This window comes from Brassica napus, chromosome C1 (assembly GCF_020379485.1).
Source record: "Brassica napus cultivar Da-Ae chromosome C1, Da-Ae, whole genome shotgun sequence".
Classification (NCBI taxonomy): Eukaryota; Viridiplantae; Streptophyta; class Magnoliopsida; order Brassicales; family Brassicaceae; genus Brassica; species Brassica napus.
In genome coordinates this window covers 33,215,262-33,229,701 of record NC_063444.1, presented here as the reverse complement: position 1 = coordinate 33,229,701, position 14,440 = coordinate 33,215,262, and the positions used below count along the sequence as shown (strand labels likewise).

The following is a 14,440-nucleotide window of genomic DNA, read 5'->3' as shown; positions in this document are numbered from 1 at the left end:
CATGTAACAGAGGAGATACAATGCATTATACATGTGATCAGATTTTGGTGGAATCCCAACCGTTTCAGAACTAAGGAGATAAACTCCCACTCAAGTCGATCGTACGCTTTGCTCATGTCCGTCTTAACCGCCATAGCACACCGATGTTCCGCTTTGGAGGTCTTGAGGTAATAGAGAACCTCATGGGTAATAAGTACATTGTCGCCTATGGCGCGGCCTGGCACAAAGGCTGTCTGATTCTCGGATATCAATTTCGTCATCTGGGGCTGCAGTCTTTTGGTAAGGATTTTGGAGTAGATTTTATAGTACACGTTGCATAGTGCAATCGGCCGGTAATCTGAACCTTTCTGGGGATGGTTTATCTTTGGTATGAGGTGGATATGAGTGTCATTTATACTTTCCGGCAGCGAGCCTCCCCTGAAGAAGCTCTGCACTTCTTTAGTGATGTCTGGCCCTATCTCGTTCCAATGAGTGTGGAAGAAGCCGGCTGAAAATCCATCCGGACCAGGAGCTTTATCAGCATGTATCGAGAAAGCAGCATCCCTGACCTCCAGCGCAGATGGGATAGCTATAAGGCTCTGGTTCCCTTCTTCTGTGACAATCGACCGTAGTGCCCGTCTAACTGTTTCCTCTCTTTCACCCGGTTGAGAAGAGAATAGGTTATCAAAATAAGCTCCAATCACTGTGATTATTTCTTCCTCCTTATGCACCATCTCGCCATTTTCTCCTTCGATAACCGAGAACCCGTTTGCACGTTTCGTAGCTTTTGTTATGGCATGGAAGTAGCCAGTGTTTCGGTCGCCCAATTTCAGCCAGAGCAAACGGCTGCGTTGTTTCCAATACTCTTCTTCAGCGAGGTAAGCAGCATTTAGCTTTTCTGATATGTTTTGAATCAACACTGTATCATTTGCCGGACTTGACAGCGCTTCATCTAGCTCCCATTTCTTTAGCTCAATGGTTCGTTGGCTATTGCGTTGCTGTGTTTTATTCCAAGCGGAAAGGGCACTTCTGGTAGAGCAGAGCTTGGTGTAGACCGAAGAGTCTGCTGCGGAGCTCCAAGCTTCGGAGATGATCTTTTTGGCTTCTTCATTTTTACACAATTTCCGATTATACCGGAATAGTCCCCGTTTGCGTCGGCCACCCTTATCAAAGAAGGATAAAAGGGGTTTATGGTCCGAGCTCTCGAAGCCAAGATACTCACATCGAGCAGTCGGGAAGCATTCGGCCCAGTGAGTGTTGGAAACTGCTCTGTCAAGTCGACAGCGGACTAAATGATCACCGCGTTGGCCTCTCCACGATAGGAAGTCTCCTGAGTGTTGTAGATCAAATAGGTCTCCTTCGGAGAAGAAGGTGCGAAGATCAGAAAAGGATCCTTCGGCTCGATCAGGTCCACCATCCTTCTCTTCCCCACTGATAAGGTCGTTGAAGTCTCCAGTTAAAAACCATGGTTCCTCTCGGTCTTCATTTTTGACTAAGAGTCGATTCCATAAGAGATTCCCCTCAAGCTTCCACTACTCTATTCACCGAATTTTTATTTAAATGAATTTAAACTGTGAGACACTTCGACTGGCCAAATAGGATATGCTAACTAATTTCAAGGTTGAGGCAAATCAATCCTTGATCTAAACCTGAAAGACAACACCTCTCTAAATGGAACCACTAAACCACCACCACTTGGTTTAGCTATTTGAAATTTTCTTGATTACATTGCAAAAATATATCTAAATATTCTACACAGCCTATACAGTTGCAATATGTCTCACTTTTCACAAACTTTATCTAAGCTTTCACATTTTTTACTTCTCCTCATTTGCAGGTTATTCATGACTTGTATTCTTCAGCTTTTATTTTATTTACCATTTTTTTCCTTTCAAAGAAAGAAAAAGAAACGTAAATAGAGCAAGATTCAAACAAAAACGGCGATAGTGTGGTCTAACCACTCTGGGAAAATCAATACGAATGTATTCCAAATAAATCGTCTACCATAATATATACATGCATATGTAGTCCCTTTATATGGATGTCATCTAGCTTCTTCCCTATTTAGCTCAGCAAAACTCTTGGGTTCAACTCTCTATATCTCTCTTCAAAAAATGAAGCTCACTTTTCGTTTTATCTCAGCAGTTGCGCTTTTGTTCATGCTCCTCGTCGCCACAGGTTCAGATGTCATATCACCATGATATTTCTAAATAAAAATCTCATGTCAGTATGCAATATTCGTCAGTGTTTGGCTATAGTTATGTATATTCTTGTATATGATTACTTTGTGTTATACCTTTAGGGATGGGTCCGGTGACGGCGAAGGCACGCATGTGTGAAACGAGTAGCCAGTTGTTCAATGGACCGTGTCTGAGCACAACCAATTGCGCCAATATTTGCCAGAATGAAGGTTTTCCAGATGGTGACTGCAAAGGATTCCGCCTTCGCTGCATCTGCAACAGACCATGTTGATGAAAGACAAGTTACAAAGGAAACAGACCATGTTGATCCATGATCGTTTTATGTTGTTTTTTTTTTCTTTCTATTTTATCCTTAGTCCTTCAAATGACTTAATGGGATATAAATCTCGAAAGCCCTTTAGTTTGTGTATTTCAATTTTCTTCTGAGGTTAAATTATAATAACACAGTTTAGCAAGTTGTAAGTTTTATAAACTATGACTCATTGACTTGTCATCTTTCTTCGCATAGGAGATTTATTCAGTCTAGAAGTTGAATTAATTTGATATTAGTAGGTTTTATATGATTTTGGATAAATCGAGAATTCACTATGATTTTAGTTAAACCACTTTAAAGTCTCATCTAAAAAAATTGACTTTTATTTTTACTTTAATTAAGAAAATCAAGCAAAACACTTTAAAATTACTAGAAGAATCATAAAATTCACAATTTTTTTAGTAACAGAATTTCAAAATAGTTTACCAAATAGTAAATTCAATAATAGTAGATTTTTGAATCAATTTTAAAATTCATGTTTGAGTAACCGTTGATTTTTTTTAGTTCAAATCACCCCAAACTTTCAATTTAATAAACCCCCTATTCTAATGACATCCATATATATATATATATACATGCCTTTCTTTGTGTTTGATTTACATTTATTTACAACACTTATTTTTATTTGTTGGTCACGGCAAATCAGTCACAAAACAGTCACTAATTAGTCGTAAAATTTAAGAAACTGAGTCACTGATCAGTTGTTATTCGGTAGCAGAAATATACCAACTGTTTTCCTACTAATATAATTAGTCGCCACTGTAGTTGGTAATTGTGTCGTTATATCAGCCGTCAAATTGAGTCGTGAAATTCAGACGTCAAATTGAGTCGTTGAAAAAGTCACTAAGCCGTTGTATTATAGTCACTAAATAAGTCGTAAATCGGTCGCTAAATTGCCTACTTATTAGCGACTGGAGTCACGACTGCCCCAAATAGTAGCAAAACAGTCGCTAAATACCGACTGTTTTACGATTGAATAATTTAGCGACGAGGTGTATTTAGACGACTCAAATCAGTCGTAAATCAGTCGCATATGTCCATTTAGCGACTGATTACCGACTCATATCATAGTCGGTAATAACGTGTTTTCTTGTAGTGCATCGAATATATTTCTATTGATATCTTTCATGTTGCAGATGAATGTTTTCCAGATTTATCAGTATTGTTATTTTATATGATTTTTATATATTTGTCATATACTCATGTAGATCAATATTAACGATATTGAGGACCAAAAAAGTGAGAAGCCCATGAAGCGTGATGTGAGTATACGAGGAGATGAAATATTAATGGAGGAAAAACCAGTTAATCATGTTGAAAGATTAGAGAATACAAGCAAGAATGATCGGGGTTCATATGTTTTTTAAATGAATGTTGAAATCTATTACCAGAAGATGACGATATCCCAAAAAATAGGTTTACATATAATATACTTTGAACCACATTTTCTAAACCGTATCAATACTTTCGGATAGGTGAATTGTTAAGACAAGGTTGTTATTATATTCATGCATTCTTCTACTTTTCTCTATTAATGTATTGTTGAGATAAGACAAGATTAATGTTATTATATTCCTGTATTCTTTTATCTTTTTTCTGTTAAGATGAAAATGCTCTAATTTTATTGATCCTATAATTTACTTGGCAAAGAAGACGTGTTTTGAGATTACCTTACTAACCGCTCTTCACTATCACATTTTCAATCTTGGTTCTCTCGTATGTGAATGTTACTCAACTCCACCTATGACTTAACTGTTCTAAATTACCATATTTTCAATACTCTGTTGGTGTTCATATATCGTGCGGTTATCCTAATCAAAACTCGCGAGGTTATTATTTTATATTATTATGGTATATACAGATGTGGTATCATCTACATTATAACGGTCCGGTTCCTGGCCCAAAAATTTTCATAAAAGAATGGACTTCTCTACGGCCCATTTGACAAAAACCTAAGGTGCCCTTCATCCTTTCCTATAAAAAGAGATGCAACCCTTATTTTCTCTCATTCTGAAACTTGAGCGAAGCTCTGCAGAGATTTAGAGAGACTAGGAAACCCTAGCCGTCAAGCTTCTCTTTTCCTTTTCTCTCTTCTTCTCTCACGCCTCTCTCTCTCCCTCTCCTTTCTCTTTCTGTTGGATCTCTTCCTCTCTCCTCGCCGAGAGTCCCCCGAGAGCAAGCCGAGCCGCCGGTGGTGGCTGTGTGGTGTTGTGGTGGTGACCAGATCTCGTCTCTCTTGTTTACTTGTTCCAGATCTGTTCAGATCTCATCCCCTTTGTCTCTTGCTCCAGATCCAGATCCAGATCTAGGCTAAGGTGGAGTGTCTCAAACCCAACCTTCTCTCATGATTCTGTATACTCCTCTATGTTGGAGTTAGGTTTGATTAGACTCTGTTTGAGAGCTAGGTTGATAGAATATGTTTATTGCTAGGATGATAAATGAATGGATCACGATGCATAAGAACTCTCATACTGTTAAATGAGACTTAATGAACTGTCTTGTGTTGTTGTGGTGATGATTGATTGGTAATTAATACTCGTATGTTTGGATGTGTAGTCCCATGAGTTGTTTGTGATTAAAGCTAGGATGCTGGAAAGAAGTGAATGCTAAGATGATAGATGACTACGGATTGTTATTGATACTGTAAGTGAAACCTGAGTGTGATGTGTATTGTGTGTGACACCGATAACGGGTGGCGACTAGTGAATGCGTTCAAGTACGAATCTAAGTGTAAAGGAAAGGGAATGAGAATGAGAATGGATAAGTGAAATGTGAAAGGATAAGTGAATGTATAAGTGAATAACGTTAAGGTTAAGCATGGGTTGGGAAATCATATAGAGTCTAGAGGGAGTACGTGGGGTAGTAGTTCTACGCTAGGCATCCATAGGAGCTGTGGTGGAATCCACAAGAATATGGAGGCACCCATAGGAGCTGTGGTGGAATCCACAAGAATATGGGGTAGAAGTCTAGTGAGAGCTACCCACGGAGAAAAGAGAAAAGATGAGCCAGCCGCGAGAGGCGGGATATAAAAACGTGCATTGTAGAGTCCTTAGTTCATGGTCGGGTATCTGGGTGTTAAAGTTGTCATAAGATTGAGTCGGTCTTGTATGTCGAGTCGGTTAAGTCTATGGTTTGACGTGTGTGACAATGAGTGAGATCATTGTACTGATTGATCGCTAGGTTGTTAGAAATGTATAGAATCGAATGTGTGGAAATAAATGATGATGATATGAAATGTTAAGATGCATCAACTGATTGTAGTGGCTAGTCAACCCTAGTTCCCGCATAGAGTAGTATAGAGTGTCATGCGGGCAGGTTGGTCCAGAGTCACTTCACTGAGTAACTTGTTGCTCATCCCTCCCTTTCTATTTTCCTGTGCGCAGGACTGTAAGTAGAAGTATATGGATGTGGGTGTGACGGTATTTCAAAGAAGGTTATGTGTCCGTCGACTCTTGGGACCAGTAACGGGACACATATGGTTGTCTAAATGAGTAGACACGTGTCCATAACGCCTTTTCGATAACCCCGGTCGGACACCGGGGGATCGGGCCATTACAATTGGTATCAGAGAGGGTGGCCATTACAATTGGTATCAGAGCGGGTTAAGATCCCTTAGTTTTGTCCTAAGGGATCAGCATTTCCGACGTTTTCAAAAAAAAAAAAAAACTTGTTTTCATTAAAAGAAAAGAGTCTGTGAAAGTTTTGATTCTCTTAAAAGTTCCGTAAACGATTTCAAAACCACCCACTATATCTATACGACTAATATGGTTTTGATTAGATACATTTTACTCGCAGAATTTCTTTCTAAGCTTAATTCATACTTTGGTTTTTAAACGATCCCGAACAAAGTTGTTCTCGCCTTTTGTGCCTCCCTTGTATGATATGTGATTGTGTGAGTCCATTTCGAAATCGGATGTTAAGTTCGGAAGTCTAGGGCTTGGAATTCGGGGAAGAATTCCGATTAACAGGGGGAGATTGTAACAGCCCGGTTCCTGGCCCAAAAATTTTCATAAAAGAATGGGCTTCTCTACGGCCCATTTGACAAAAACCTAGGGTTCCCTTCATCCTTCCTATAAAAAGAGATGCAGCCCTTCTTTTCTCTCATTCTGAAACTTGAGCGAAGCTCTGCAGAGATTTAGAGAAACTAGAAAACCCTAGCCGTCAAGCTTCTCATTTCCTTTTCTCTCTTCTTCTCTCACGCCTCTCTCTCTCTCTCCCTCTCCTTTCTCTTTCTGTTGGATCTCTTCCTCTCTCCTCGCCGAGAGTCCCCCGAGAGCAAGCCGAGCCGCCGGTGGTGGCTATGTGGTGTTGTGGTGGTGACCAGATCTTGTCTCTCTTGTTTACTTGTTCCAGATCTGTTCAGATCTCATCCCCTTTGTCTCTTGTTCCAGATCCAGATCCAGATCTAGGCTAAGGTGGAGTGTCTCGAACCCAACCTTCTCTCATGATTCTGTATACTCCTCTATGTTGGAGTTAGGTTTGATTAGACCCTGTTTGAGAGCTAGGTTGATAGAATATGTTTATTGCTAGGATGATAGATGAATGGATCACGATGCATAAGAACTCTCATACTGTTAAATGGGACTTAATGAACTGTCTTGTGTTGTTGTGGTGATGATTGATTGGTAATTGATACTCGTATGTTTGGATGTGTAGTCCCATGAGTGGTTTATGATTAAAGCTAGGATGCTAGAAAGAAATGAATGCTAAGATGATAGATGACTACGGCTTGTTATTGATACTGTAAGTGAAACCTGAGTGTGATGTGTATTGTGTGTGACACCGATAACGGGTGGCGTCTAGTGAATGAGTTAAAGTACGAGTCTAAGTGTAAAGGAAAGGGAATGAGAATGAGAATGGATAAGTGAAAGTGAATAAGGATGTGAAAGGATAAGTGAATATATAAGTGAATAACGTTAAGGTTAAGCATGGGTTGGGAAATCATACAGAGTCTAAAGGGAGTACGTGGGGTAGTAGTTCTACGCTAGGCATCCATAGGAGCTGTGGTGGAATCCACAAGAATATGGAGGCACCCATAGGAGCTGTGGTGGAATCCACAAGAATATGGGGTAGAAGTCTAGCGAGAGCTACCCACGGAGAAAAGAGAAAAGACGAGCCAGCCGCGAGAGGCGGGATATAAAAACGTGCATTGTAGAGTCCTTAGTTCATGGTCGGGTATCTGGGTGTTAAATGTGTCATAAGATTGAGTCGGTCTTGTATGTTAGTCGGTTAAGTCTATGGTTTGACGTGTGTGACAATGAGTGAGATCATTGTACTGATTGATCGCTAGGTTGTTAGAAATGTATAGAATCGAATGTGTGGAAATAAATGATGATGATATGAAATGTTAAGAAGCATCAACTGATTGTAGTGGCTAGTCAGCCCTAGTTCCCGCATAGAGTAGTTTAGAGTGTCATTCGGGCAGGCTGGTCTAGAGTCACTTCACTGAGTAACTTGTTACTCATCCCTCCCTTTCCATCTCCCTGTGCGCAGGACTGTAAGTAGAAGTATATGGATGTGGGTGTGACGGTATTTCAAAGAAGGTTATGCGTCCGTCGACTCTTGGGATCTGTAACGGGACACATATGGTTGTCTAAATGAGTAGACACGTGTCCATAACGCCCTTTCGATAACCCCGGTCGGACGCCGGGGGATCGGGCCGTTACAATCTACATATATTGTTATGTTTTCATTGTTGATTGTTAAATTGATGTAAGGTTTATATGAAAACGTATAATGTTTAGTTTGTATAGTTTTGTGTTGATTATAGAAGAGGACATGTCAGGTTGCTTTTTAGGGTTTTCTTTTTAAGGTTTAGTTCAATGTATGATACTATATATTTTTGGAATTGATATATTTAAAACCACATATAATATGATTTCAGTTTTCAAATAGTTTCTATAATCTTTTTTTTTTTTTGCAGCAAACGGCTATTTTATTACTCAAGCTTGAGGTGGTCTGGGAAGCCAGACCGGAATAGAACAACCAATAACACATAAGGGTCTATGAAAAGAGCGTGCATTCCTAGCTAACGAATCTGCTAATTCATTTTGCGTCCTTGAAAAGTAGCTTATCGTGAAGTCTGAAAAACACAACCGAAGAGTTTGAATTGTTTCCAGTTCAGTTGAGAAATTGGGCTAAGCTTGTGGCTGTTCTATCATTGCAATCAGATCCTTGCAATCCGTCCCAAACCTCTGACAGATCGAGTGTTGTAGCATGCTCTCCATTGCCCACTGTAGCGGTTCCAGTTCCGAATGTAAAGTTGTTTGCCTCCTCCTCAGGTTTCTTAACCCCATGAGTTGAATCTTACCCATGGTATCCTTCCAAACCCATCTCATCCCACTAAACTGAGCTGTAGAGGTTCATGAACCATCCACCATACAAATATTACCCAAGCTTAAGGCTTGTGTTTCTTCAGTAGTTTGTACATGTGTCGGAATCGGCATAGAGTCTCGCGCATTGTACCAAACTTGACACTCACTCTCTGCATACCTGACTAGTTCCAAAGGGTCCCTGTCTATGCCTGTAAACAACTTATCATTCCTAGCTTTCCAGATGTACCAAATTATCCAAGGATAGGGATCTCTATCATCTTCTGGCTCCAGAATACCATTCTTTCTCCAGAAAAGATAGTCCATGTTAGCATAAATACTTGATACAGGGAAGATTTGAGATCTCGACGGTGTTACTGATAGCTCCCATGCTTGTAAGGCAGGTGTACACTCAAAGATAGCATGAGTAACGGTCTCTTCTGGCGTTCCACATCTTGGGCAATAGTTATCACAGCGCATATGACGACGTACCAAATTCCTTGTTACTGCTATCTGTCCTGATATTAGTTGCCATATAAGATGACATATCTTTTGTGGCGCATTCACCTTCCAAGCAAAGGCTTGAAGTCTTGTAATGCTGGGTTGTAGAACTTCTATTTTCTCCTCTTTTCTCATCAAGTTTGTAGCAACCCAATATCCTGACTTAACAGTATATTGTCTGTTCTTTGTATGACTCCAGCAAACAGTATCTCGTCGATGGTTAGGGCTTATGGCCAACTCAAAATCATTGGAATATCCTCTTGAGCTACATATTGTTCCAGCAAACTAACATCCCACTCCTTTGAAACAGGATTGATAAGACTGCTTACGGTCATCTTTGGGTTTACTACTGGGGCCCTGGCATGAGCCAATCTAGATGGGGTCAAAGGGATCCAAGGATCCCCCCCCACACATTAATTTCATACCCTGAATGCACTTTGCTTCTGATGCCCAGAAGTAAAAGCTTCCTCGCGGCAATAATACTCGTCCATACATACGATGGGGTATCTGCTGTACTAACTCGCAGCGGCGAACTCAGACTGTAATATCTTCCCCGAAGAACTCTCGCTACTAGTGAATCCGGAAATTGAACGAGACGCCAAAGCTGTTTAGCTAGAAGCGCTAGATTAAATTCATGGATCATACGGAAACCAATTCCTCCCTCCTCCCGAGGTGCACACATTTTTTCCCATTTTGCCCAATGGATTCCTCTTTTCGGAGGATTCGAGCTCCACCAGAATTGTGCAATGGCACTTGCTAAATTCTCACATATCTCTAAAGGAAGCAGAAAGCTGGACATGACATAAGTCGGCAGAGCTAGCAGTATCGATTTAATCAAAACCTCTTTTCCTCCCTTAGATAACCAACTACTAGTCCAGCCATTCACTCTGTGTAGGAGCTTCTCCTTTAATAAAGCAAATAATTTACACTTTGATCCACTGATATCCTCTAGGATTCCTAAGTAGGATCCCATCCCGCCTTCATTTTGTATACCAAGAGTATCCTTGATCTGCTGTCTATCATTCGCTGGAATCCTTTTACCAAAGAGTAATGAGGATTTGTCAAAATTAATACGTTGACCTGATGCTTTCTCATATTTTCTGACTACTTTCATAACTTCTTCACATTCACGGGGCTCCACCTTACAGAAGAAAAGGCTATCATCAGCAAAGAGAAGGTGAGATACCGAGGGGCTAGCTCGAGCGACTCGCATCCCCGTTATCTTCCCTTGATTCTCTGCTTGATTAAGAAGGCTAACGAATGCTTCCGTACATAAAATAAATATGAAAGGAGACAAAGGATCTCCTTGTCGTAGTCCGGGACGATGTTTCCCCTTGTTTCTATAATCAAAACACTATATATTGTGATAATAATTGAATGATGACCACTTTAAATTAGATATTAATTTTTTGATAGTTTCTATAAACTATTTGAAACTATATTTTTTTCTGCGATATTCTCTCACACATAAGAAACGTTAAATCATCTAGTGAAAGTAGTTTCCTATTAAAACTGATATTGTTTCTATAAACTCCACTTAAAATAGGTTACTTTAGTTACAAATATAAAGAAAAATATTAATTCTTTCTAAAACTAAAACGATACTTTTTCTATTAAAATATGTTAACATATTTTATTTTAACTGTAAAGATATAGATACTTTTATAAAAATCTTATAATAAATTTAAATAAAAAATAAACGGATTATTATTATTAAATACAACTATAATTAATATAATTTAGTTTTTACTTATAGTATGAAAAAATGAAAAATAATTATATAGATATATATTTCATAAGCATAATTAGATTATTAAATCAAATAATAAACATTGTTACATAACTAATATCTATTAATTTTTAAAATTATTAAATTAAATTATTAAACACAAAATAATATAAAATTCATAAATTATAAATATACTTTAATTTATTAAAAATTATAAAAATAAATATTTAGTTTGATAAGAAAAATAAAATTCTTAAAGTTAAAGTATTGAAAATTAAATCAATATATATTAATTTTATTACAATAGTAAATTGTATCTAATATTTTTATGCGAGAGACCAGTTTCAAATGATGTCTAAGAAGCAACCAATTGTCATATTTCTACTTGTGAACCGGATTATGTAGTGGCTACATCATGCGTTTGTAATGGTATTTGGTTACGAAACTTGATAAAAGAATTGAGCCTACCAAAATAGGAGTCAACTAAGATCTTAACAAGTCGGAAATAGTATTTACGAAGCATCCAATTTTCTATGATCAGAGCAAGCACATCACTACTCGTTATCATTACATAAGAGAATGTGTTACTAAGACAAACGATCAAGTAGATGATATCTTCATCAAGTCACTGAAGGGAAAACAGTGACGACGTTGTTTCGAATAACCAAACTAAGTTTAAAAGGAAGTATTGAAAAGAAAATTTGATTTAGATCACTTTTTTAGGACCAATAATCCAAATTTTAGAAGAAAGATAGATAAATATCTAAACAAAGTGGATAAAAATAAAAACAAATTGTAAAAGATATTATGGATAAAGATTAAATAGTAATTTATAATTAGCTAACTCAGAACTCATTACTAGTATGAATAGGATGCTTGTATCATTTGTAATCATCCAATCAAATAAGAAATCTTATCTAGTGATAATAACATATATATGTTCCTCTATACTAATAAACTAGCTTAAGACCGCACAATTGCGCGAGATGAATGTTATATATAAAAATAATTTTTATCCATTATTATTTATTTGTATTCAGTTAGGTATTAGTATATTATAAATTAGATTAAACACATAAATCAAAAGAATACATCTTGTTTATATACGATATTTTTTTGTAAATAAATAAAAACAATCATTTTATTTATTTTATATGGTATATAACTAAATTTAAATGACATGGACATAGATATATAATATATTTTAATATAAATATTTATTATTGAGAATTCATACTCATGTGATAAACACAAAATTTCTAATGTGCGATTTTTTTAATGCAAATTTCAAAATTTAAATATTAAGGTTTCAATAGTTTTTCAATACAAATTTAGAAATTATCATATTTAAGTATTTTTCTATGTTATATAGTTTAATTTTAAACAATATTAATATATAATATGAATGTCTAGTAAATTAGACTTTATATTCATACGATTTATGATCATTTGTATCTTGTTATTACCAAAAAAAATTAAACCGTTGATCACAAAATTTTAGTGTGAGACATTTAACGTTTTTAGTAATTTATAGTTGTTTTCAAAATTCAAAATATAACATATAAGAAATTTTTTTATTATATGGTTAATGTGGTTGTTTAATATATTTTAATAATATAAAATTAAACAAAAAGAGCTAAGATACAAAAATTATTATTAAATATTTATTATTCATAATCATTAATTGTCATATATACGTTAACCATATTAGACAATTCCGTAGATGTTATTTAAGAAAAGTGCGAGAATATTATTTTGTACACTATTTATCAAATTAATAGTTAGTTTAATAGAAAGTATAACATAAGTTAAGATGAACCAACTTATTTCTCTAAACATTCTGAATTTCATTCTCATGGTGACACGTGGTTACAAAGTAATGGTGTAATGTTTGTCAATTAATATAGGGCTTTTTGCAAAATTGACTCAAAACTCAAATTCAAACCTAAAACTAATCCATGTTTTTTTTGGATTTTTCTTTTGTCCTATTCACCCCACAAGTTCATATTATTCACCAAAATGCCATTAGTTTTTTTTTTCTTTTCGAAAATGACATTTTTACTCTCTCCACCTCATCATCTTCAAGTATTTACAAGATTGCCATTACAATCAATACACCAACCACCATGAACAACCAATTTGAAGCTCTTAATACACCTCAAATCGATTTACACTCTCTCTTTCTCACTTGTTATGAACTAAAAACAACATCTCTTTCACATTGCCTCCATATTCATCCAAAAAACTCAAGCTTTTGATTCAAATTTTTTTATTGTTGATAGAGCCATTCAAGCATACTATTCTTGGTAGGTTACTTTTGTTTGAAGTTCTGGGTGGTTGAAGAAGACTCTGTGTGCTAAGGAAGTCATCTCACTAGTTTAAGGTATGAAATTGAAATTTTTTCCAGATCTGTTCGCGTAGAAGACTTACCCGTAAGTAGTTTAGCTGTAGAAAACTTACGGGTAAGTTTTCTGGTCAAACGTAAGTCGTTATCTTTGTTTGTTAAAAAAAAATCTAGAGAATACCCTAGACGACTTACCAGTAAGTCGTCTAGGATAAACGGGTTAGTTTTACATTTGACCGAATTGTGTCAGATATTTGACTTTTCCTGGACGACTTATCAGTAAGTCATCTCCGGGAAAACAAAAATTTCAATATTTTATTAAAGCTAGACGACTAATCTGTAAGTCGTGTCAAGTTAGTTTTGCAATTGGAAAATAAAACTTAAATATTTAACTTTTCCCAGACGACTTACGCGGAAATCGTCAAGTAAGACGACTTACTTGAAAGTCGTCCAGGATAAGCAAAGTTGTCCAGATTTATTTCCTAGATTCTGGTCAAACTTTGCTTATCTCGGACGACTTTTTCATAAGTCGTCTACCTTGACGACTTTCAAGTAAGTCGTCTGGGTAAAGTTAAATATTTAAGTTTCTTTTTTGAATTGCAAACTAACCTGAGAAGACTTACAAATAAGTCGTCTAGCTTTAATAAAATATTGAAATTTTTGCTTATCCAGAGACGACTTACTGGTAAGTCGTCCAGGAAAAGTCAAATATCTAACACAATTCGGTCAAATGTAAAACTAACCCGTTTTATCCTAGACGACTTACTGGTAAGTCGTCTAAAGTTTTTTTTTTAACAAACAAAGCTGGACGACTTACTTGTAAGTCGTCCTAAGTCGTCCTATTTAAAATTCAATTGCAAAAATGAACTGTTTGGACGACTTACTGGTAAGTCTTCCAGACGACTTACTGGTATGTCGTCTGCGTCAATGTTTAGTAAACTTTCATTTTCTCTATGTTTACTAATGTGTTTTATTTTGAATTTTTGTAGATGATGCGTCAGTTACATGCAGTGTATGGAGAATGGTTGTTGAAAGGTTTCCGTTGGGATTATGTGGTTGATA

At 36.6% G+C, this 14,440-nt stretch overlaps 1 protein-coding gene across 1 annotated transcript; it reads left to right on the top strand.

The window, feature by feature from the left end:
- The first annotated feature begins 2,020 nt into the window (after positions 1-2,020).
- Positions 2,021-2,675, top strand: LOC106422486 (defensin-like protein 5). The gene is made up of 2 exons (XM_013863268.3): positions 2,021-2,157; positions 2,282-2,675. Exons 1-2 carry the CDS (start codon positions 2,094-2,096, stop codon positions 2,449-2,451), a joined length of 234 nt encoding a protein of 77 aa, XP_013718722.1. The 5' UTR covers positions 2,021-2,093; the 3' UTR covers positions 2,452-2,675.
- The last annotated feature ends 11,765 nt before the right edge of the window (positions 2,676-14,440 follow it).

What these genes read in the sequence shown, in the direction of transcription:
- LOC106422486 (XM_013863268.3), top strand. Translation starts at nt 2,094, where the DNA reads ATGAAGCTCACTTTTCGTTTTATCTCAGCAGTTGCGCTTTTGTTCATG. An exon ending in CATGCTCCTCGTCGCCACAG is followed by an intron (nt 2,158 to 2,281) that starts GTTCAGATGTCA and finishes TTATACCTTTAG; the next exon opens with GGATGGGTCCGGTGACGGCG.